The 26,325-nt window shown below is 41.2% G+C and overlaps 1 protein-coding gene across 1 annotated transcript in view; it reads right to left on the bottom strand.

Moving 5' to 3' along the window:
• Positions 1 to 26,325, bottom strand: part of FSHR (follicle stimulating hormone receptor) — an 81,790-nt gene that overhangs the window by 12,539 nt on the left and 42,926 nt on the right. Inside the window, exons 3-8 of the mRNA XM_053938193.1 lie at positions 16,462 to 16,536; positions 16,003 to 16,077; positions 8,273 to 8,344; positions 6,026 to 6,103; positions 2,534 to 2,602; positions 2,352 to 2,426 (exon numbers count right to left, since the gene is read on the bottom strand). Of these exons, the coding sequence (XP_053794168.1) occupies positions 2,352 to 2,426; positions 2,534 to 2,602; positions 6,026 to 6,103; positions 8,273 to 8,344; positions 16,003 to 16,077; positions 16,462 to 16,536 (444 nt within the window). The remainder of the gene's footprint in view (positions 1 to 2,351; positions 2,427 to 2,533; positions 2,603 to 6,025; positions 6,104 to 8,272; positions 8,345 to 16,002; positions 16,078 to 16,461; positions 16,537 to 26,325) is intronic.

Raw genomic sequence — 26,325 nt, 5'->3', positions numbered from 1 at the left:
GATGAACAAGATTATAAAGTGGCAGTAGGAAATCAAACCAGAAGGCATCAGCAATTGAAATATGTGTTCTTGTGTTATCGTTGCTTGGCTCTGAGTCATCAGCCTTGACAGCAGCAGGTACAGGAACAGCAAAATGAAAAACCTCCTCTTCCAATCACTTCCCTTTCCCACTGGGAGTCTCTGTTGGATTAGCAGAAGTACTGACCAGCTGATGAGGCCTGAAAGACACCTACAGAAATGGCAAAAAATAGCTCCTGGAGCAGAAATCAGAGCAGGATAGGCAGACGGGGGAGAACAATTTTCTTTGTGCTTGTATCTAAACTGATCTCTTCAGGGGCTCAGCTGTGGAGCTGGGGATCTACTGGAGCTCTCCTGCAGCCTCCATATGTGGGATTACCAATGAAGAGAAATTGCAAGGGTGGGATGGGCCACAGCCACGCCTCGTCCTGCATCGATCCAGGATGCAGCCAGAGAACTAAGGACACCAGCAAAGGCTGGTGCAAGCCACTGCAGCTCTGAGAGGAGCAGCAGACAATTAAATGAAACACTGCAGCTGAAAATTGAAGCTATGAAACTCCAAGCTGGAGACAGAGTGTATATCTGTATGGAAGGAATATGTACAGGTGTGGGATTTATTAGCTATTTGATTTACTGGCCTACTGTCAATGCCAAAATCCTTTAACTCAAAATTTGATGTCTTTCCCAAAGAGAGATTCTATTTCAGCCAAGAGCTGTAAGTCTGAGAGAGGAATTAATTTGTGAAACTCTGTAGCCTGCACAAGGCCTATGGTTGGTGCTGTCTATTTGTGTTTGTGTTTCTTTCACATTACTTTAATATGATGAATTATAAAATAGAAGTTGGCATTAATTGACTCCTTAACAGTAGTTCGGGAAGATCAAGAGTTAAATCACCTTGATATTCATTCTATTAGAATGAATGTTGCAGTCTGCAACATGGATTTGATTGCAGCAACAGCAAAAATAAGATCTGTCCCAGCAAAGATATGATTATGGGTCAATCATTTCCACAAGTGAAAGCACATCCCTGGTGATGGATGAGTAAGAAGGCTCTTCTTCCATGATCTCATCCAGGATAAAAAGGTAATTTCCCATCCACGGAATAGTGGATGTATTGGTAATGAAACAGAAAACTCTTTATACAAATAAATCAGTTTTAGAAATTGAACTATCAAATGAATCTCAACTACAGGCAAATCAATTTGATAAACCTCCAGAATATGATTGTATCAAGTACAGCTTGCAAAGAAAATGCACTTACTTTTTGCTACAGGAAACAATGATTTCTCAAAGAAACACCTATGACATTACTGATCCAAAGATGCTCCAGTGTCAGTCTTTTCCAAAAGAAAAGAAGATGCTTTGAGGAAACAATGGAAGTGGAGCAGAATGCAGTAAGCCCAGCTCTTTATATCACAGGTGCACTGAGAATCACACAGTGGAAAATGAGGCCTCCAGAAGAGCTCTGGACTCAACTCAAGGTTAATCAGACATGTTTTCTCCCTCCTTTTCAGATTTGTAACCACTCTAGCATCTGTGCAAAATCTTCCAGTAGCTCCAATCTCCCCTCTCTTTTGTTCAGGGTGACTTTTAACCCTCTCTGGACAGCCAGGGTAGATGCAAAGAGAGAAAGGTTCCAATGAATCAGTGAGATGAAAAAAGAACCACACATCTCTCTTGCAGCCTTCACATGTGGTGGCTTGTGCTCGGAAACCCAGGCAGCTGTGCAAACTCAGACATTTTTGGAGCCTATGGCAAACTGTGGCTTGAGGTAATGGTGGCTGAGCCTCCTACTGCTGAATTTTCCACTGCTGAGTTCTCGATTCCCAGTTCATCACCCACCAAGGACATCCTGCTGTAACTGTGTGGGATGTATCTCATACCTATCCCCATCCCAGGACAGGAATTTTGCTTCAGAATTAAGCTGCACAGATGCAGGGGCAGATCTTCAGTGGCAAGTAATTCAGATTTCAGCACTAAGAACCATTCACCCAGTCTTGATTTTGCTCAAACAGAAAACCAAAAGCATTTTTTTTACCGGAATAAACAAAGCAGGATGACTCCTCTCTTGCACAGTTCAATAAACTGTGGAGAGGAACCTGGATTTAAATCTCTGACCCTTAATACTTGTAAAAACTTGAGGACAAAGTGAAAATAAAGCTCTTGACTGAAATTTCAGTTATGGCTTCCTTTTTTTTTAAAATTCAGAACTAGACCTCTGGTCTTGACCTCCAAGGTTTGCAAGATGTTGAAATCCAGACTGGCATTCATATGTTCTTTGACCTTTCCTAAGGAGTCAGTAATGAGAAAAATGTTATCCAGCTACTACTTACAAAACAATGGGTCCATTGGCTCCCTGGAAGACCTCATTTGGTAATTTTTCTAGGTTGTGATTATCACTTAGATTTCTGAAAAACACAATATTTTATGCTGAAGCAATCTGATATATTAAAAAAATATATTGCAGAAGTTACTATCTTCATTTTTCAGAATTGCAAACAACAGAAATAGTTACAGCTCATCCAGGTATGTTCCATTAAATGCATGATCCTCAATATCCTGAATTCCATTTTTATTGAGCCATCTGCAATAGAGAAAAGGAAAAGAGAGTCGTGTTCTTATTTACGCTTCATGACTAAAATGTATGCAATTCAAAACAGGGAATCTCAACCAAATAAAATTGCTAAATGGGCATTGAAATGGTGAAATTTCTACAAATCCTGGCCTGTAAGACCCCAGTAGTTGGTGGAAGGCTTTGGAGGGGGCAGACATGGATAGGGTGGATGAGTGCTACCATCAGAGATGGCAGCTGGAGTAAATTCCTGAAGCAAGGTCAGAGCTGCTGAAGATGCTGGTGCTGCTCATGGCTCCACTGGGAAGGCAGCAGAGGAGCCAGGGAGACCAGAACATTTCCTGTTGGCGCCGTCAGTGCCACTCAGATTTACTTTTAGCAAGATGCTTTTGAAACGCTGGGCCACGGCTTCACCTTTGCCAGTTATTAGGGAAAAAAGTCTGCTGCATGCCAGGGGCTGACATCCACAGCCAGGCAGGTGGAGGAGGGGGGCTGACGGCCACTGAGCCAGGCAGGAGGGCAGGAGGGGGCAGCCAAACTGCCCAGAAAGCAGGTGATTCCTCCTACACTGCTGCCTTGACAAATTACACTCCCTGCCTGCTCTGCTGCCCAGTCCTGCCTCCCCAGGCTCCTTTCCCCAGGAGGAGGCCACAGGTAGCGAGCCTGGCAATTGGAGCTCCTGGGGCTCTCTGCCAAGATTTTTACTCTGGTGCATTACCTAATTAACGTTTAACGACCTTCCTTCTGTCCCTTCTCGGCGCTAAAAATTTACATTTAGGTCACTTATATTTATCATCTTTACGGCGCAATCTTTCATCTCGCCTTAAACGTCACTTTGCAGCTCACGCCCTCTCTGACAGGCCACGGCAGGCCTGATTGATGGCAGAAATGGCCTGATTTAATTAAACTGTCAGCAAACCTGGACTCTTTTCTAATTCACTTTGAAAGCTGAGCATACATGTGACCCACTTATCTGAGGTCTGAGGTGGTGAGCTAAGGTCAGCGTGGAAATCAGTCGTGGGTCTGGCTGAAAGGATTGCTCTTTTGACCGTGACAGGCAGATGCACATGGCTCTGTGTCTATAATGTCTGTCAGGCTGGATCAGAACTGTCACCGTCCCCTTCACTTGCCAGCACTATTAGACATGAGTGAGCAGGCACGGAGGAGAGACAGGTCCCTGCTTACATTTGAAACATTTGTTATATTACATTGATCTTATGAATTTGTAGCTGCCAGGCTGATAGATACGTTTTTAATCACACTATTAGCACTTACTGCATTCTCTCACTGAACACGATGCTAATGCAACGAGATACTGAGGTTGTAAAACAGTCACTGTAGCCACACAGTGTGGACTATATGGTCCTGTCACCTGGCTAATGGCATCTGAGTAGTAAAGAGAGCAAAAAAAAAATTACCCAAATCCCGAGACCTCATTATAGTACACATAGATGAATTCCTGTTGAAGCAAATTCCCCCCTCATTTCAACCAGCATCCCTACTGACTCCACTAACTCTTGCATTAGCAAGGTGACAATGAAGGCAGAGATCAGAGCTTGGACATGGAGGTTTTTCCTTATCACTTCATGGCTAGAGCAGATTTTTAAAACTCTAAAATTCACCCAGTGCAAGAGGTCACTGTCCCTGAGATACCATTTGCACCCTATTTCAGGACAGGAAAAATCTTAGAGCCTAAGTTGCATGCAAGGTGGATTTCTTCCATAAATTTCTAGCACTTCATTTCCAAATGTCTCCTCAGTTCCCCCACCTGTGCTGATCCCATGCATAGTGTAAGATCAAATCCAAATTACTGGTGGAAATATGCTTGAAGCCTTCCACAGCCAGGCCTGTTAAAATGGTTTCTCCCTAGAATGTGGGGGTTCAGTGGGTCCTGAGTTATTTTAATCATCTTGATATGCCTGCTTTTGCTAAAGGATGTTGCTGTGACTCTGTTGAGTTGCTGGGACTTCAGTTTTGTATAGAAAAATGGCAAATTTGTGGCTAAAATGAACAAAGTTCACCAAAGCCTAATCAGGGACTCTCGAAGGGTGCATGCAGGGGCTCTGTCCCAAATTGCTCTAGGGAGAACTAGAGTAAGGTCAGGACATTGTCTGACCAGGGTGCTGGAGGCCAGGTCAGCTCACGTGGCTCTTGCTGCTCCTGCACACACTGCTGGGTGTGGGGAGTCTGTGACAATCACAGAATCATAGAAAATTTGGGCTGGAAGGGACCTTAAAGATCACCTAGTTCCAAACCCCCTGCCATGGACAGCAACAACTTCCACTAGACCAGCCTGCACAAGGCTCCATCCAACCTGGCCTTTTGCACTTCCAGGGATGGGGCATCCACATCTTCTCTGGGCAACCTGTTCTTCTGCCTTACCCCCTCACAGTAAAGAATTTCTTCCTGATAATAAGCAATGAAACATTTTGGGAGAGAGGGGGAAGCCAACTTCAAGCAGCTCAAGTGCCACAGAGAGATCAAAACACAGCAAAACTCTGGGGTATTAATCTTACCCTGCAGTGGTATTATGAAAACAGACATAGTATTTGTTGTGCAGTGCTTTGGGATTACATACTTGAGAAAAGTCTGTGTGTGTATGTGTGTGTGTGTGTGTGTGTTTAAAACTTCAGAACTTGAAGTATAGAGAGGTTGTGCATAACTGACAGGGAAAAGGGAGAGATAAAGCTAAATGACTTGTTACTGGCCTCTCTTCAGTATTGATGGTCTGACCTTGCTCCCCCCAGGATCGACATGAGCTCAGTCGATTCAAACCTGGCTTTTCTCTCTCAGTGTGCCAGGTAAACCACATGGTAGGAATTTTTTCCAATCTGGCCACTGGCTAAGTGAAAGGAAGGCAGCTTGTTAGCAAGCAAACAGTATGTTTTGATACACAGAGAGAAAGGATCAAAGAAGCCAGCTAGTTCATTAAAATACATGACTGTTCAAATCAAATGTAGAGCCATCTAACCGTGCAGCTCCAAACTCCACCTGTACCAACGCATTAGCATCCTGTACAAATAAACCACATTTCCACAACATCTTCATTCATTCTGCCCAGCTAATAAATGTCTTTGAGTGATGTGTCTGACTGTAAATATTTAGGAGTCGTGCCGTCCTTTTGAACACAATTTGTATCACAGGGAATGTAGCTGTAAGTGTTTAACCTTGGCATTGGTAATTAATAAATTCGCTCTCTGATGTGCTTCTAAAATAAAGAGCAGGACTAGAACACAACATAAAAAACCCCAAAAGCATTAATTTGTTTCATGGCAGGGAAACAGAATACAGAGATCTCAGGGGCGAGGAGAAATGTAAAATCTCAAACTGAATTTGGAAGTGTAGGAAAAGTGCCCAACTCCTGCTATCCTTGACCCCGTTCTGGAAAAGAAATGAGCTAACAAGGAGAATAATGAGTTTGCTATGTCTACTCACAGAATCACACTTTCAGAACTCAGGCCCATGAATGAATTCCTTTCAATTCTACGTATATTGATATTGTCTTGAATATCTCTGAAAAATAAAATACAATAGAAACTACACCTTTTTGTACTTCTACGAGCCTTTCAATACAATATGTTGCTTCAAACACAGTATTTTTCCTTTATATTTAATCTGGGGAAGTACTACAGACAGAGGGTAATAACCAAAGTTTCCAAGACATTTTTTTTTTTCACGCAGAGCACAAACCTTCCTAATAAAAAAAGGCTGGAGCAAAACATTTCCAACACCCCCATGCTTTCCTCCCAAATAGGCTGAAGACATTAAAATGCATATAAGCTCAGCTCTATAACCCTGAGGTGGATGAAATAGCTCCTCCAGCAAACATACTCCCCAGAAAATGCAATCGGAGGGGCTGCGAGGCCATCCCTTCCTGCAGCCTCCCCACCAGAAGGAGGAAAGCCATTAGCCTTTTTGGCCTGATCCAGCAGGGTACCCACCAGCCCATGAATCATTCCCCAGCTGATGTCAACAGGGTTGCTTATAAGCATTGTATGTGCTTAAGAACGTAAATGCAGGACCCCTGTCAGTGCAATTTGTTGAATGGACAAATAAGAATTTCTGTCTTTTCTCAGTTGTGACTGATTAAAAAAAAAAAAAAAAAAAAAAAAAAAAGGGAATGTTCTGTTGTTGGCGCAATATAGGCCTCAGAGAAGTTAAATAGTGTTACTCATAATTTAGACTCGGGATATTGCTGTTTCCATGCTGTTTCTGTTGCAAAGCAGGGAGCAGAATTAATTATCTGCAAAGCTTGAAATTGAGTGCAGTTCCAAAATTGTCTCAGGCTGACAGCTCCACAGAGCCACAACTCTGCACAGAGTGACACTTACACAGAGGCTTCATTCAGCAAACTGAGGGGCAGGAACAGGGAGGGAACACAGCAAGTGAACTGTACCCCTCTACTAAAGCTCTGCCCTTTATAAATTTCAAGACCTGTCTTTGGGACTTAAATCCACTTAAGCCAAGTGGAATTCTCTTATTGACCACAGAGGGTCCAAGCTTTGAACCGAGGTCTAGTTTGGGACTCCATCAGTATCAAGGTCTATTTATTCTTACAGGGAAGTGAGGACTTGCACCTACAAAATTAAAAGCTCCTGCTGGTACAGGATACAGTAATTCCTGTCTAGTTAAGACTGATGACAAACACAAAGGTGTACAGGTGAAAGTTCCTGTAATGCCATAGCTGTTGCATTTCCTCGATGGTTTTGAGGAGCAATGAACTGAAGTTCCCAAATGTATTCCTGAAATGGATTTCTTATCTTATATGTCTGCATACTATATTCAGTCAACCCTCTCTATGTTTTATATGCATTTTTATTGATATTAATGACTCTTACTAAGATAGCCATTAATAATTGCAGGATTAATGTTTCTGCAGGTTGAAATCTTCTAATCAAAGATCTGAAGATGCAGAATTTTGTATGTGAATTAACAATAAATAATCTTCTCCAGAAGAATGTTTTCAGTTATACTAAGAACTGATTGAGAAATGTATGTCAAAATATTTTTCAGTGAAAAAGAAACCAAGTTTTTCTGATATGCATTTTTTCTGCAGAAGAAGAAGCGCTTTAGGAAATTAAAAGTCTGTTTTCACACAAAATTTTGCACAAATATTTTTTTTCCTCATTGGCACTGGAGTTTTCCTTAGTAAAAAAATTTCATTTTCTGGACAGTGTTACTGACAGGGGAAAACAGAAAAGGGTGTGGTAGATAATTCCCTGAGTCTGGGGTTTGGTGTGGTTTGTTGTTTCTGTTGTTATTTTTCTTTTCTCTGTGACGTGGCCACTTCTGATGGAACTCAGCCTGAGATCAGTGACTCTTCCCATGCTGGTCAGAAAATTTTCACCAGGTAACAACAAAGTTCCACTGCCACCATCCTGGTTTGGATTTCTACTTCTGAAAGAGGAGTTAAAGGCTGTTGTCTGTCCCTGGGTTACCCAGAAACGTGCTCACACTGCAGTTAAAGGGAGAGTGGTCTGTAAAGTTCCAATGCTTTGTAGAAGGGAGACCTGGAGAGAACTGAGACCTTCTGACCATCAATGCCCGCAAAATCGCTATCAACACGCCACTGTGGAGCTAGTAAATGAACACATGGGGAATTGGGTCTTGAAAGGCTTTGCTGGAGCAGAAGAACACTCAAAGACAGCTTTCAAAACATGAAAAGCAAACGTTCAAACTTACAGCAAAACCTTCTGGAAAGAGTGAACCTTGTGGACAGCAGGTAAAAACCGAAGGCCGGTGTTTGATATTAACCTAAGGGGAAGAGAAGATGAAGATTATTCAGTCTGCTCTTGGAAAGAAGGCAGCAATTAACGAAGAAGAAAGAACATTGGACTTAAAATGGCTGTCACAAAAGGCAGAGTTTAGCCACAAAAGTGGGGTTTCCCAGTAGGAAACTTGACATTGAAAAGGTTCTTGTCTAAAGTACAAGCTGAATTCTGCCAACAGAGGTAAAGGGAGAAAACCTACCTTGGAAGACAACACAGTCCCTCCTGATGATCTCAGTAAATTGTCCATAGTAATTTCCTAACAATATTCTAAGAAATCAACTGCACTGACATGGGGTAATTATTTTTGTGGTAGCTGTTTTAAGACAAAAGTATTAACCCACCACAATTTTAACCTTCTGCTACAGCAGAGGACACATTAATTCCAGGGGAAATTAAGTGATTAAATTAGGAGAGAATTAAGACATTTTACTCGCCAGCACCTTTGATACTGAGGAGCCAAAACCACGGGAACATTTCAGCAGTTTGTGCAGCTGGAAATGGACCCAAGCCTCTGTCCTTAGATACCTCCACCCTCCCACTGCACTGTCCATCACTGGCCTCTGCCCTGTGGCTCCTGTCTGTGAAACACCACCCCAGAACTGCTGGCCCTGAAGGAAAACCCTGTGCTCACAGCCAGGGAGGTCACAGGGTATCCACAGAGATGGACCACATCTAATTTAGTCAAATTTTATTATCCAGAGGATAACAGGACAGGGAAAACATGATGCTGCCATGCAGTAGGGGATGACTGGTGGCTGCTGATGGCTGGAAGGAGGGCTGAGTGCTGGAGGGAGGAGCTGGACTGGACTGGCCTCTGAACATTTGGGATCTTTTTCCAGACACCAAACAAGTCTCATGTTTGCCCCACCACACAAAGAGAAATTTTGGATTCTCGAAAGTTTGATTATATCTTTGCGTTTTTAATATATGAGATGGTAAAGAAGGTGACCTTTCACTGAGAATATTGGTTTCTTAAGGAACACAGGATATGTAAAGTTGTTTTGTTTTTTTTTTTTTTTTTTTTATTCTGGCACTTAGAAAAATATTCTTTCATTATTAGATGTGATTTTTTTTCTTTTATTTATTTTTTTTTAAACAGAATTATTCCTGAATAGCTGAATTGTGATCAAAGGACTGGTTGAGACTGGAAAAAGGTAACATTGTTCATATGATGTTGTTATATGAACCTAGATTATTTCAGGAGAGTTGCAGTCTTTCAGGTTTCATAATTTGAATTGAAACTGAACGCCTCCATGTGACAACCAAATCCTACATTTGGGAACTCAAGATGACACGTAAGTCCATAAAAAAGCCATTCACTTGCATAAATACTGCTCTGAGATCCCTGAGATGGTATCTGGGTATCCTCAGATGCTGAAAAGCCAACTTTGATCTGTCTCATCTTGTAACAGAAAGCAATAGTTCATACGCAGGGACAAATTAAAGTAGTCTTAGTGAATATTCAAGAAGCCAATTTGGGAAAGTTGCTGAAATGTCCAGACTGTTTCGTCTCAGGATTCAGAGTAGTCTGACATTGCATTAACTTAAAAATAGCAGCTGTCACATGTGACCAAGAAAGCTCCACAAAAATGCCTTTGAAAAACTATTACTTGTAGTTAAATAGAAAGCATGGTTAATGAAGCAGGTGGATTATACAAGGTTACTTAAAAGATTTCTGCACTTACACTTCGTAAAAGGACTTCGCAAAAAAAAAAAAAAAAAAAAAAAAAAAAAGAAAGAGAAACAATCCTGTAACTCCCCCTTACAATATTTTAAAATACACTCTCTAAATTACTGGAGATGTTCAGGGTTTTAGTGGAAAGCTGCCTTTAATTTTAAATGAGTCATATGCTAAAAATTTGTGCAATCCTCTTTTACATGCCCCTTTTAAATACAAATTATGGCATACATTTCCCTTAGGAGGAAAATGAGGGAGGAGAATGCTGCCAAGTAGTGTGTGGCTACTGCAGGGCAGAGAAGACATAAGGAGCTTTTCTTTCTACAGCCTTTTCCCAAGAAAATCTCAGTCCTCATGGTGCAGCAATGAAAGGTGGCATCTGCTATTCAAACACTGCTCCCAAGGGCAACTTAATCCCAGCATATCAAAATTCCACATTCCATATCAGGGCTTTCACCATACATGTGAGAAAAGACATCTCCAATGCCTTGGGTTAGTTCTGATCTTTCCAGTAACTCCAAAGTGTTCAGGGCTGAATTTTCACTGGTGTCCACTGAGCAGCGTGAGATGAAGAGGAAAGCATCTCTGACAAATCATTCCATATTGAAGTAAATCTACAGGTGCTACAAGGCACTGATTGCACAGAGGCACAGGATGGTGATTAGGAGCAGGAGAGGATGTTCTTTTAATTAAACGCAGAAAAAGAACTGAAAAAATATTTAGCTAGGCTGCAGCCTAGATCTTCCCTCTCTTTTTATTCCACCAGCAAATCTCCAGAGGTCTTTAAGTGGATAATCTTTTTAGAATGTAGATAATCCAATTTACTGAATATCTTTCCTGCAGGACAGCTTTGTCAATATATTTACCACACAATGTATACATCTTTAGTAACCTCACTTTAAACAAGTGTCCTCTTTAATCTGTGTTATAACTGAGTCCCCCCTTGCCATGCATAAACAGCTTGGTGAGAACCCTTTTATTTCAGATGGCTGATGGCTGCTTTCCAAGGTATTAATTGTCTTTCTGAAAAGGCTTACTAGACTCAGCACTTAAGAAAACAGAGCACCACAATCAGCAGAGAAAAAAAAAAAAAAATATCTGAAACTAATTCCTGGAAGATTCTGGCTGCTTATCTCCAGATATAGCAACGTGTCTGGTTTTTTTGTGCCAAATTGTAGGAGCTATTCTGACAAATCTGGGAACGCAGTTCATCAATTTACTGCAGGTATTTGTTAAATTGCAGACTCAAGGTAGGCAGAGATGAACACAACTTCACTCAGGAAGCATTTTCTTTGTGTCCCTTAATCACACTGGTCACTTGATGGTGCTTGTGAGCCTGATTCCAGCAGGACATTCCTCTGATTCAGGTATCCCAGGCTTCTTAAATCTGCAGCCCCCACTCCTGGGGAAAAGGTCTTTAACTGTGAGGCTGCCACGCCAAAGGATGGAGCATCGCTTCTTTTTGTTGAAGAGTCCACTCCAAGAAAAGGGTCAGGAATTCAGTGGGGTTTGCTGCACCTGCAGCAGATGCAGATTTGTGTTTAGGAAGCACCAGACAGGTACAAGTTGCTGAAAGACTTTGGAGCTGGGCTCTGCTCCTTCTGCAGGCAAAACCCATAGTTTTGGGACCTACGTTTTCCCTCCTCTCCAACAATTCAGCTGTATGCCCTCAAAATTAACCTGAAAGGGGTGTTACATTCAAATCTTTGTATTGTAAGCTGAGATTGCTTAATACAGGACATGGGCATCCCTCAAAAATGAACCAAAGGACATATGAGAAGTAATTTTGGAAAGAAAATGAGTTTGCAAAGCCATCACTACATTATTAAAGAGACTGTGCCGCAGGGCTCCCTAATGAGAGCCAGATAAATAATCTTGTATCCATGAAAAGGTCAGTAAGTTACCATTTTGAAGCAGTCTGTCTCTCTGGCATATACCCAAGCAAACCAATTAGCAATTCTCTTCGCTGCTTCTAAAAGGCTGGTGAGGAAGTTAAGGTTGCCTGTTTCTAGAAGGTTTAGGCTATTTAGTACTGCAGTTTTTCAGCATTTTCCTCTCCTTTGTGTTTTTTTGCCATTCTGGTAATGATGATGCAGGAGACAAAGGGAGTGACAAAGGGGCTGAGGAGGAAATGTATTTGTCTCCAAGTTGACAGAGATAAAAGCATATTAATATTCAACAGCTGGTGGCCATAATGAGCCCATGAAGCCAATGAGGGACTGACAAGGCTAGCTAGAGCTTCTTGTCTGCCCATAAACATGACCTAGTGGCTATAAAACTATTTTTGTAGAAACACAGAGAAAGCCTTGCAAACAATGTCTTGCAAAGGTCATTAAATTAATGGGCTGTAGTATCTGGGCTCAATTTTGAACATTGACACTGATTAATTTTTTTTTTTCCTCTGTGTTTTCTGAACAAAAACCACCAGTAAATATATTTTTTTTTCTGGAAGATTTTTTTGCACTGTGTTTTAAGAGTTCTGCTACAGCCACAGAACTGTGTAAGGAATCAGAGCATGTGTCCTGTACCCTGCCAGACTGTCCCCATAGACAATGATCCAAGGATGGGCAGGTACCCAAGTCCTTGTGCTTTGAGGTGCTGGTTGCCACTTGGTCTCTCTGCACCTCCTTACACAGTCAGACAGAATCTCCTAATCTGTTATGTGACAAGATATTGACAAAACCATGTGCTATTCCTTCCTAACTTACAGCAATTAATGCGAAAATTAAGCACTGATGTGCAGGTTTACAAGTTTCCAGGTTTTACAAGTTTCCAGGTTTTACAAGTTTCCTTTCATGGCCTTAAAATTTTTATCATTTCTGCAATAGCTGTTCCACACAGATGCTTTACCCTTTTATGAATTATTTTAAACTATTGTCCCACATGTTTACAACCTTTTGCTTGTGTATTGTATAAAAAAACGTGAACAACCACCACAAAACCCCCCTAACTGAACTGAAAAACCATCAATCTATTAACCTCCTTCACATCTTAGCTTATATTTTCAGTATTGCCTCTTCCTTACATGTCACAGGAAGGTGAATATGAGGACTGGGTTACCTTTATCAGATGGTGTTTTACAGCCAGCCTTCCATCAAGGTTTCTGCTTTCTCATTAAATTAACCATCCTACCCTCTTAAACAGCAAAGCTTTCTGCCTATTCAGTTTCCACAAGGGCAAGCACCAGTGAGCGAGGCCAGGGGATGGAGAAAATGGCATCTTTCCTCCAGAAATGCAGGGGAGAACACGAGGGTGTGGCTGCACTTAGAGAGGTGATCTGAGCATGGTGTTACTCAGCATCACATCTGGATGCAGAAAGTCCCCAGAGAGAACTTTGTGTCCTGCTCCCAGGCACTGTGTTGGAAAATGATGTAGCTCCACTGAAGCCAACAACATTGCACAGATTTATACCCCCAGCTCATCTTCCCCAACCCTTGTTATTAGAACAAACCCCACATTCATCTGTCCAGAAGCTCCCAGCCACGAAACCTGCACCTTTTGTACTCTCTACTAAGCTGCCACCATTAAAACCAACTAGTTTTAAATGGACTTCACTGGGGTTTCATGCAGGACTGGGGGGGTTTTACCTCCTAAAATGAAGGCACAGAGTGGGTGCAGCATCAATCCATTAGTGGAGTAAACACCAAAGATGGATTTTATGAATATAAACCAGAGAAAAGCTTTGGCACAAGAATGAACATGAATTAAGGGGATGTGAATAAACTGGAGGAAATCTTCTAGTTACCAAATCATTAACTTTCTAGAAAAGCCTCTCCTGGAAAATGGAAGAAAGCAGGGAACAGTGAAGAGCATCAGGAATTTCAATAAAGCACTTAATTAATGGGATATATGAAGTGGATCTGGGTAGAAATAGGGTACAGCAGCTAAAAAGCCTCTTCTAGCCCTCCATGCTCACAAGAGAAAAAACCTTAAAAAAACTTCAAAATGCAGTTTCCTCTGATTTCAACTAGCAAGTAAAACTAGCTGAAGAGGACAGGGGAATGGTCAGGTAGACAAGCAAGCCTCTGTATTTTCAACCTGTTGCTTCTATAGGTCATAGGATTGCTGCTGCAGCTGAATTTTTACATAGGTGGAACCTCTGAATGTTTGAGTCAACATGCATGGGAGTGTGGAATGACAAGTGTTCAGAAGAGGCAACATCCACTAGTGCCACGAGAAAAACTTACACTATTTCAGATATTTCAAGTGTGAATTTACCTTCACCTATGATTTCTGCGTCCCATATTTAAATGCTCACTGAAATCAGTGTGTTGTTTAGTGTGTTCACATTTCTTCTTCAATTTCATGTGAGATAAATGTGCTCTCATTCTTTCTACCCAGCTGTACATCTGATAACTGTGCTCCCCATGGCAGCTTGTTCTGGGGATTTTACATGGGTTGAACAAATGCTGTGGTTTTGTTCTTAGAGCTACTCAAAGACAGCAGTCACTGCTGGGTGACTCAGGTTTGGAACGGGGGGGAAAAAGGCACACGATATCTCCTCATGACAATGCAAACTTAGAGCTTTATTTCCCTACTGTCAAGAGAAAATCTGTGTTCCAGCCATGCAAACACAAAAGTTAAAAGTTTACCAAGCTGCCTGATGAATTTGATAAAGTGGGAATCAGTCAAAATATTGGGAAGAGTGAAAATCCTATTCCAAATCTAGACACATATTCCAGTTCAATGAGGGTGTAAGCTGTAATGGCTTCTGTAGAGCTAAATACACCTTATCTCCTAAAGTCCAAGTCTTAAATATCAAATCTTAAAGTTAAAATTCAAAGTAATGCCCCCTGGTATTTTTGAGCCCAGAACCTGCCATATACTAGTGATTTTCAGAGACTTCAAACACTCCTAGGCTTACTGGGAGCTACGTTTATCAGACCACTGACCTGATTTCATACTGTCTTTATGAAATCTCTGACCAGACAATTAAATGTTCCCTTTTAGGTACCGAAATGTAGAAACCATGACCAGGCTTCTTGCATGAGTAAGGAAAACAAGGCTTCTTGTATGAGTAAGGTTTCTTGTGTCACTCAGAAAAATCAGATGGGGTTTATGTGCTCAGGTGGATGGACATATAAAAGTTAAGTTGGTGTCCTGCTCACCAAAGGGCACCATTTGAGCTGTATAAACTGGCACCATTAAAACCAATTAGATGGAGTTCATTGGACTTCACTGGGGTTTTAACGTAGAGGAGAGATTATCACGTTAAAACCATGTGCTAAAAGCTGTGAAAATATATTTGAGTAACCAGCTTACTGTAAGGAGGCATTCAGTTACCACTGAATTTTGATGGCAGCTTCATAGAAGCAGATGTGGCAAGCACAGTGGTGCAAATCACATTCTTGATGAGGCTGGCTGAGGAAATAAAGCTGTACATACAGCTTTATTCTGTATTTTGTATACAATTATTTTGTCTGTGTATACAGCTATATGTTTGTATTTTGGGGATCTAATCATCTCACATCAGGCATTTATGAAGACCATGGCTATAAAACCACATTTGCCAAAGAAAAAATAATTTGAATGCTTAACATCATGTATGTGACATATAACAGAAGGCAGCACCATAGCCAAGACAGATGAGAATTTTTTTTTTTCCCTAAGCTCCCGGGGGGGGGGGGGGGGGAGCTTCAACCTAAATTTGAAGGGGGGAATTTCAACCTAAATTTGTTTCTATAGCTGTATGAAAGCTCCAGCTCCTCTTCTTATCACTCATTTTCAACCTGTTGCTTAGAAAGGCTCGAGGAACTTGGTGTGGGGCTCCTCTGTGGAAGCTTTATCTTCAGCTTTTCTGAGGACTGTGCAGGCATGAAGATGTGTCCTGATAATGTGCAGCTGGTACTGAGGAGAGGGAATCATCCTGTCTTATCACCCAAAGTGCTCAGCACCAGCTGGACAAATCCACAGGTGTGTAATTCAAAGTGACCCTAGGACTTGTAAAGAGCAAAAGATCTTACAAATATCTGAGGCTCGGAAGGCGTTGGAAGGCGTCTTTATCGATGTACACGAGGTTGTTGGCTTTCTCAATTCTTCTGCAAAGAGGAAATGAAACATCAGAGAAAAATATATCAATATATTGATCTTAAAATTGTGTTTGTCCCGTGATGCAGTGGAACAATACGCTGAGATTTTCTTTTTGACACCAGTAGATCTGGATGATTTCAGGGAGCAGCCTGGACAGGCAGACCCCACCACCTTTTGATCCTGGCAGTGATCTGAGGATAAATTTTCACCTGAGCAGGTAAAGAAAGGGACAGCTAGATAAGAAGATGGAAAAGACAAAGGGAGATTTCAAATGCTCCTATAATGCTAAAATTCTTCAGTGCTTACCTGAACCAAACTGCAAAACCTTTGATACTTGCCTATAATGAATCTTTATAATTGTCTCCTTTGCATTTAGATTGCTCATTACTTACATTTCATGTAGTTTGGGAAGGTTGGAAAACACATTTGCTTCTATGACCTCCAAGGCATCATTCTGTGAGATCTCTCTGAAAAATAATTTAGAAGTCAAGATATTTCAAGTCATGGTGAAGCAGGAAATGGAGAAGTGAAAAATTCACAAGGTACTTCTCAGATTACTGATGGGTTTTAAAAACAAGGAGGATATCAGATAAGAAAACAGAAACACTGATGACTGCTGCTGTGGCAAGCAACAACAGCCAAGAACAGAGATCTGAGGCTGGAGTTTGTATGTGCAGCATCAGCCCTGCAAGTCCTGCTGCCACCATTCCCTGTGCATTAGAAGTCAGGGTCTATCCATCATGGGCTACTGGACTTCTGACATTGCTAATTACTGATAGAAACTTAATGAAACCTTTAAACTCAGTGAAGAAAACAAAAAAGTTCCCAAGAAATAGGACACAGCTTCAGCGACAGGACACCACTGTCTTGACCCAATGGGAAGAACAGAGATTGAGATTGAGCCACCAGGAGATGTGCCCTTGTTAGCAGCTGCTGGAGACCACAGAAGTGAAGAAGTCTTCCACAGCTTGGAGCAAACCCAATTTGACATGGTCTGTACACAGTTAATGCCCACTTAGAGCCAGAGAACTGCAGAATATAAATGGCCAGTTTTACTGCTATCACCACAGCAGAATGCATCTCCTGCTACTCCAGAGCACACATTTCTTTGCTTCCTTAATCTGTGGGATGGCAAAGACAGGGCTCAGGCTCTGGTGTAATTTAGAGCTCAGGAATTTCCCCACGTGAATCACGTGGGCATTTCTGCAGTGTCCCCTGTCCCAGTCACATCACTTATCCTGGCACTGACCAGGAAGGTCGAGGTAAAGACAGCCATGCCAAAAGATTCCTCACTGCCATTTTTTTTGGAAATTGTACCAAAATGTTTTTTTCTCAGGCTGAGGTCAGCTGTAGGAAGTAAAATTTGTAATACAGTTGTAATTCAGTGATAATGTCATGGTCTATTGCATTTTAATCATAAGGTAACTGCACACATCTTTGGAATGAAACCTTGGATAAATAGATTGGAAACTGGATGACACTTGTTCCTGGATATCTTGTTCTTTTGAAATTATGATGGTTGCAAATAGATTCAAATAGGCCTGAGGTAAAACAAGAGATTGTAATCTCAGGTGCACAGCCAAAAAATAATCACAAAAATTAATCAGAGGAATATAAATGTATTCCACTCTCTTTGAAGTAACAGCTGAACCATACCTGACAGATTACCTGCCCATTTAAGACAAACAAAAGCCTTGCAAAAGAAGACGTGTTTTTCACCTGACCTTTTCAGTTTTTAAAAAATGCCTTAGTGGTTTAGTATTTTTTAGTTTAATAAGTTTTTCCTTCTTTTTCCTCAAGGTGGATTTTTTTTTTTTATGGAAGAAATCCAACTCTGCTCTGCTCCAGGAGCTCTAAACTGGCAGGAGAATAAGAAAATAAAAGTCCTGTTTTGTTTAAAAATAATTACAAGATATAAGTAGAAATATCCAGAGGAATAGAATAGAATAGAATAGAATAGAATAGAATAGAATAGAATAATAGAATAGAATAGAATAGAAGAGAATAGAATAGGATTAGAAGCAAACACTCCCTATGAGGTATTTATATGGCAATATAAAATTCACTTGCCTAACTACAGTCTCAAAGATTGAACAACGTGGGAGGTGTCTTACACTTTTAAGGTTTGGTTTGGTTTTCCTCGTGCTCTTTTTGGGTGGCCAGGTGTATATTTGCCATTCCTCACAATCTAAAAATCACTTGTCTAGAAAAAAGAAAACCTTCAGAAAAAGCAGCACGTTTAATACCAACAAATACACTTAGCCAGAAGATACTTCATGCCACTGAGAAGTTCAGGGGAAAAAAATGTTGCAGATGTGTTGGCCTTATACAGGGAAAGAAGGGTTATTAAGAAACCGTAATACAGTTGTGACCTCACCCAGCAGATAGTGCTGCTGAGGGTAATAATTTTTTATGATCCAATCTGCTATCTAACTTTGGAGCAACTTGGATGACACAGCTTTTTTAATGGATTGCTTAAAAATGAATGTTTCTGCATCAGAAGAGTGTTTTGGCTTCCGAAGAGTGTGGTAGGTTATTGGCTTTGTTTCGATTCAAGGAATGGAAGATACAGATCTGATCAAGGTGGGGCACAAGCAGGCCATGGCACTCTGGAAGGCTTGGAGAATGCACAGGGAAGGAAAGGAATGAAGATAGGAAGATAGGAATCTCTAAACTGTTTTTGCAAGATTAGGTTTTTAAAATAGTAAGTTTTTTTTCGAGACTGCGTTTTAAACAGAATTAAATATCACCTGTGTGAGGGGCCTTTCAGAGATGTGGGAAATGCTCTGGCTTTCATTCTAAATTCCCATTCACAGGCACACAGGCAACAGTCTCGAAAAAAAACAGGTAATGAAAAATGGACATTTTTAAATATGTCCATTTACAATGACATTTTTTTTTGTCTTCCAGCTGAAATTTTTAAAAAACAGGTAATGAAAATATGGACATTTTTAAATATGTCCATTTACAATGACATTTTTTTTTGTCTTCCAGCTGAAGCAAACCTCTTTTTCAACTGTTGAGGTTATGAGCATCTCAAGACCAATAAAAGGAATAGAAGGGAAAACTGTCAGTGGCAGAAGGCAGTAACCCTTCTGGTGCTGCATCCTCTGTGTTCAGGGGATTGCAGTGGTGAGGGAAAAGACCCTCTGTCCCTTGCAATGAACTGCATCCTCTGCTATGCTCTCTCCAGGGAATCCTGGTGGTGATGACCTTGCTCTTCATTGTTCTTTGCAGATGAATCCCAGTTTTGGGCTGCACGTAAACCTGACAGGGCTATCGTTCAGGTAAGAAGGATAAATAAAATAAAAGCATTCTGTTGGGGAGATCAGGCACACACTGTGAACAATAGGCAGCACTAATCTGAGTTTTGGTTGCATAATTTGTGTGAACTATTCATTCATATCTAGCAAAAAGTGCACACCCGCTCCTGGAAATCCCAAACAACACTGTCTTGGATACAGGTTTCCACGACATTAAAAGTGCAAACTGCTGCTGCTCACATCAAACAACCAACTCAGCAGACTCAGATCTTCTGTGGAGGAGAGCAAACAACACCTGAGGCAGCAGCTACAAAGAGAAAAAAGGGATTGCTGGCTAGTGCTTGTGCAAGTGTGTTGTCTTGCAGTATAAATACACACAAACAGATGATTGCTCATAATGCAGACCTGATTATATGTCATCAAGAGAGAAGATAGGGCTGTTATTATGTTGTTTGTTTGGAATGAATGACACTATTAGTGCTACTGATAGCTATGGCAAGAAACCCAGCCAGCAATCCCAGCATCACTTCTGAAACAGACAAGCCTTGGAATAGATGGTGTGCAAAACAGTCAGGGGCAATTTCTTACAAAAAACCCCAAATATCCAAACCACCCAGTGGTTGCAAAGTGCTTAGGCATCTGCCTGAGCTTAGTTTTCACTGCATGCAGAGTTGTACTGAAATCACCAGTGATCCTTGAAAGCATAAATTGTTTACTCCAATACAGCCTAAAAGATGAAAAAAGCATTCAGTAAACGCATTTTCCAAAGGCACAAAGGACAACTGCTTTTATTTTGCTGCAAGGAGAATGTAAGACTCTAAGATGTGACATCACATGATTAAGGGATCTCCTCTAATTTGCCACTGAAGCAGCAAACTGGAATCATTATTGCCCATTCCCCAGCAACTGAGTGCAGTGTATAATTTCCACGTGTGTCAGAAGAGAGAGAGATGGAAAATAATTTAATCTGCCTGCAAAGCTGTCCTTAGGCAAGGCCGGGGGTACAACTTCATGACATCTGTGGCAGAGCCCAGTGTGATCCAGAGGAAGGATTCCTCTTTAAGCCAGCTGCACCCAGAGTGCAACCTGTAAAAATCAAGATACATCAAAATGGCATTTTAAACAATTCTCTTAGCAAGGGAGTTGGAGTTTCTCTGTAGTCTACTGAAGGAAAAGTCTCTTAGGCTAACCAAAGTCTTACAGAAAAATCAAGACTGTATTAAACTCACAAACCAATGGTCTTAGGGCCAAGTGGTCTAATGTTTCAAACCAACAAAATAATAATAGACTGGAAGATTATGTCTTTTATGATAGGAATTTTCCTTTCAGGATCAGAGTGGAGCACGCAGGAATAGGGTATAAGGTAATTTCTTCTCCTGCTTGGAAAAATGACTGTTTTAAAAAAAATGTGTGCTTATGTTTGTGTGCCTATATACAGATACAGAAAGTTAACAGAGATCAGTAAGTGGAAAGCTGTGTCAGAAGAAGAGCAGAAGAGCAGCTTGGACCAGCATTAGCCCCTCACACAATGCCCAGGGATGTGTGATTTCTAGCATGAAGACCTTGTAGTTCCAGCAGCAGGAATGACAGAGAGAAACTGCTGCCCACCTGGTGAGTTTGGCTGTCTGATGGCCACAGTAGATGGGGGATTTATGGATTTCTGCACTTCTTCTCCCCGTGGTGGACGAGCAGAGGGGACTGCCCTGTCTGTCTCTGCTCCTTGCTTGGCGTGTGCACCTTGCATGTGGCTGGGGCACGTGTTGTGAAGAAGGGATTTCACCCCTCTCCAGGCACACAGGACCTACTCTGTGGTCCTGGTGGTGACTCCATCCCTGTAACTCCTACAGCCTTCCTTAAATTCCCTTCCAGAGCAGGTATGTACACAGGCTATACACTTGATCTGCTCACCTTGTATCTCCTGTGATACATTATAATTGGGTATTTATTGGCTATTATCCTTCACCTTTGATGCAGTTTTTCTGTGGCAGAGCCATCCTGTGGATTCCCAGGAATGCTTTTCTTTCACTCTGTAGGTACCTGCAATCAGCAGTGATACTGGAGGTACTGATTCCCAGAGCAGGTGGCCTCACTGTGCTCTCTGTACTGCTACAAATCAGCAGCACTGTGTTCATTTAAGGGAAAGGAGAAGGGAAAAAACGCCAACAATGCTTATTTTTCCCCCATTCTATAAATAGAAATACTCTTTAGAGCAATTTTCCAGGTCAGTTTTACTCAGTGCTTGACTGATGCCACAATTTGTGTCAAGCTGCACAAGTAAATGTGGTGTTGCCCAGGCAATCCTGCCCAGCTTTCACTGGGTGAGCCCCCACAGGACCAGCCTGAGACGTGGCTGAACTGAAAAATTAAACACCTGGCTACCTCTGTCTCCTCTGTATCTCTGTCATGGATGGAGTGGCTCCTACTTCTTCAGCCTGATCAGAAACGAGCCGGTCTAAAATCTACTTTTGAAAACTTCCCTCTGAAGTGACAGCAAAATGCTGCTACATTGATTTAAACAGGTTACAAAAGAAAAGCCATTTTTCTTAAAAATATTAGAGACTTTTGACCTTTAAAAAATAGATAGTTGACACTTTCTCCTGTCACTTTTCCTTGTGAACATGAAAAACTTGTCTCCCTGTCATGATTTATTGAACATCAGGGAGTTACAGGGTAATATCTCTTAGCAGATATTGATGTTTCAGAAATGAAATCAAGGACTGACTCTTCTCATCATCTCTTTACTTTGCTAAAGATACACACACATGTTGGACTGGCCTTACTAAATAAGTGGAAAACCCATTTAAGCAACTGAACACTAATAGCAACTCCACACTTGGAGTCAGGCAGTGCATCAGTCTTTGAGGGTGATTATCAGGAGGTGCCAGTGCTTGCCTTCCTGTGTTCTCCAAAGGGCATGAAACCGTGTTCTCAAAAAAATCCCCTCAGGCATGGGAAAAAAATAAAATGTAAATTTCTGCACAGCAGACAGAAGCAAAGGGGATTTTATTTCTATCTGTGCTTTAGCTCCATGCCAGCAATCCAGATGAAAGTCTGTGGAGAGTTTGGTTGCATCAAATTAATTGTCCATGTACAGGTTTTAAATTGGTCTCTCTAATCTGAAAAAAGCACATGATTAGTCTGCAGAATTGGGACTGATAACAACCAGATCCAACAGACGAAGCTACATCACTATAAGAATTGATTTTATAATCAGTACAGTTTGGGGGGGGACAAGCATCTCTTCCTAGTCCAGCACTAAGGGAGTGTATTATAGTCCTTTATGTTTATTGCCAGCAATGCTGAAAATGCATGAAACTTTGTAGGATCAAACAAGAAAAAGGGTGGAAATTGCAACTTTCCACAGAAATCTGGCTCCACACAGGCAGTCCAGACAGCTGGGGCTCAGAACTCAGTGCCCTCCAGCCCCTGGGCAGACATATCTGCTGCTCCCTGCTTCAGGAATTAATAAAATTTATATTTGGCGATGAAAGCTTGCAGAGAAGACAGAAAAATGTGTGTAAGATAGAAACACCCACTCAGTCAATGGCACTTCTTCCCTTCAGGCATGATGGGCTCCAAAGGATGTTGAGACCATGCTGGCAGACAAAGATGGGTGTTCAGCTGAGGAAGGGATCTTCTCTTTCAGAGATGCTGATATTCCTAAGTTGTAACTCCTTCCATGGAAATGGGCAAGCAGCATTTATTGCCACTTATCTTTTATTACTCTTCTCTTGGCTTTAGTAGCCAGCTAATGATGAATAGCTTATTAAGATGACCTGGGGAGATGAAGAAATTACACTGGAGACAATACTTTGTGAGAGCAGCTGGACGAGGAACCGCAGCAAATAATTTCTGGGAAAAATCAATAGGCAGACTGTCTTGGGCTGGGAGAACATGTGGCTTCCAGAACCCAAAGTCTAGTGGTAGCCTTTCCAAACAGACCATCTTGAAGCAGATGCTCCCAGCTACTTCAGCAGACAGTTTAGAAATGCTTTAAGGAAGCTCACATTCATGACAGGCCTCTGGAGGAGAGTTCATTACTAATTCAAATGTGTTACAGAAACAGGAATATCCAGAATAACAAGTGCCTCAGATAGGCACAATTCAACATTTTAGCTAAGATAGGAAATTCTAGAAAAAAATTGTTCTTACTCCTCAATTTTTTGCATTAAAGATCCTCCCAGAACACTGAGTATTATTCAGCAGAGCAGATCATACACCCACTTCAGTGAAAATAAATCTCCATGACTTGACCCATCATAAGAAAAATATTAGCATTTCCTAATGTTAAGCCCAATTATGAATATAGACATCATTCAACAGCTGCCAGCACCATGCACTACGTCTTTCAAATGTTCTCCTGAAAGGATTTAGGTTTCTCTTATTCAGTGTTAAGAGTTCTCTCTGTGAAATAGTCTTTTCCAGCACAGAGGTTTCCTTGTCTTCTCTTTTCTATTTGCATTCATTCTTCCCTTCCATAAAAGCAACTTACTATTCTTGTGTTTTGTGTCTAACTGAAGCCTTGACCCTACAAACTCTAATCCTTGAGCTTTGGCACCAGGCTCAGCTAAGATGGTACTGCATAAATGTTTGTATGACTACATATAGCCTAACCAGGGAAAAGGATATTCTTTTATGCTTCCAAATTTAAATCCAAACCTCTGCCTTGCAACAGACTGCCAGAGAAAAAACATGCACCACCAAGAAGCTACTAAATCAAAAGCTTTACAAAACAAGTGTGCAACGAGACTGATTTATCTAATTATGATATCATCATGATCAGAAAAAATTACTGTTAACCCCAAATGTGCAGGTTCTATATTGGAGGATGCAGAGATGACATGCAAACATGGGAATTGCACACAATCCCTAACCCTTTTGCCAAGTGGCAGCAAAGAGGAGCCTGAATCAAAATGCCTAGAATCTTATTTTAAAAATAACTGAACAGCTGTCCACTATGAAACCTTGGAAAAATCATATGCTTCCACCCGAGTTACAACCCTTATCAGCAAACCCTGCACACAGATAAGAAAGTCTTAGCTGGGGGAAGGAAAGATGTCATAAAGCTTGGGTCAAAATTCACTATAATAATGTGTGTTTGTGTACATACACACACAATATTCCAATAAAAGCAATAAAATTAACAAATCCATGGCCACAGAATGGTTCTTACTCACTGAAAGCAGGCAGCAGCTGCCTTTCTGCACACCTCACCCCATTTCCAAGGAGGCTGCTGCCACCACTGCTCTGTACCCCACTCTGGAGGAGCACTAAACCAACAAAGGCTTTGTGCTCTTGTGGGGCTTTCACAAGGAAATCCTCAGGCTGCACCCAGCCCTTTGATGGGGAGCCCTCAGGAAGAACCATTCCATAGGAATGAGGCAAAACCCTTGAGAGCCCAGAGGCAATTCTCAGCCACTTGGGGACAACTTGTTCCTCCCGTGCCAGAGTACTTTGAGCTACCTGGGAACCATTCTCCTCCCCTCTCTCCTGGGGCATATACAACTGGGGCACAGAAGGAAGTCTGACCTAGAGATGATGCAAAAAACCCTACTGGAATTAGCTCTTCCTTCTTCATCAAGAGAAAAGAGGAATCTTTCTCCCTAGGCACAGCACTAAAGAAAGAGGCTGAAAAAAAATGTGGTTTGAATAAAAAAAAAAAAAAATGTTTTCCTTAGAAGTTGCTGGGTCTATTCCTTTGCTGAACAGTATTGCATACACTTATGATATTTTTTCAGTCTGACTTCCTGTACTGATGTAAATAAAATTGAACTTACAGTGTTTTCACAGCACTCAAGCCTGGTAAAACCTTTTTTTTTTTCAGTATTTCCAGTAAAACCCTTTGAGAAAATACTACTGATACGAGGGAAAAACAATTCCTGAAGAGATCCCAAACCGCAAAAATCACCATTTGGAAAAGTATATATAATTTCTAATAAATATTGCTTTAGTTGAGACTGAAGATGATTTCAGACTCTGGAGCAGAAGGAATGAAAATCCATTGATTTTAATAGTGGATATGTATTTGCATTAGCATTCTACATTTTAGAGGAGTGCATATTTTCCTGCAATTTTGAATAAGTGTTTTCTCTAGAAAGCACACAGCTCAATACACAGAACACAGAAGTACACTAACTTAAAGGCAATCCCGTGACAGCAAATTAGCTCAGATTTAAAGGAATGTTAAATACTGAATTAAAACTAAAAGAAAAATGACATACTGCTTCTTTTCCCACCAGATGGGAAAAAAAAATGCATTTTTGAATTATTTTAATAGCAGAATGAAGAAAAAAATATAACATAATAGTATGGAACATGACCAGAATTCCCTCTGAAAGATACTTTATCTTGAAATTACTCAAATTTGGACCAGATGCCTGGACAGAAGAGCCTTTTTCTTACATGCAGAAAGATCCAGCAAACAGAAAGCAACCAGCAGCACCAGCACACACCATGTCCTTCTACACAAAGGTAAGAGGGTTGCATTATACTCTTCCCACCAGTTCCAAGATGGTAAAAGGACTTTATTGATGTGCATGGCAGAAATCTTACCTTTATCTACAGGTTGCATTATACTCCTTCCACCAGTTCCAAGATAGCAAAAGGACTTTATTGATGTGCATGGCAAAAATCTTACCTTTATCTACAGATGAGGCACAGCACGGCCAAAGCAATCAAACCTTCCCAGAGTGCCCCACAAAAGAGTGTGGCTCTGGCTAAGAGATTCCCCAAGGGAATCCCCTGTGCTCCACGTGAATGCCTTTGGTGAGGACAGATTATGCAGCAGCTTAAGTATGTGGGGTTTTAATTTTTGTCTTTGCCCTGGGGGCTGAATTACTGAAATCATGCAACTGGTACTTCAAAATGGCAGGGTCAGGACAGTGGCGCCTATTTAACTTCAGGTGTTTTGGTTTTAGTTGATCCTAATGAATTCAAACATACTTGTATATTTAGATTTTTTTTGGGGTGTGTTTTCTCGTGTGTGTGTGTGCT

The sequence above is a fragment of the Vidua chalybeata genome, chromosome 3, assembly GCF_026979565.1.
Source record: "Vidua chalybeata isolate OUT-0048 chromosome 3, bVidCha1 merged haplotype, whole genome shotgun sequence".
NCBI classification, from domain to species: Eukaryota; Metazoa; Chordata; class Aves; order Passeriformes; family Viduidae; genus Vidua; species Vidua chalybeata.
Note: the sequence above shows the minus strand (reverse complement) of the source record. Positions and strands in the feature narration are given on the sequence as shown.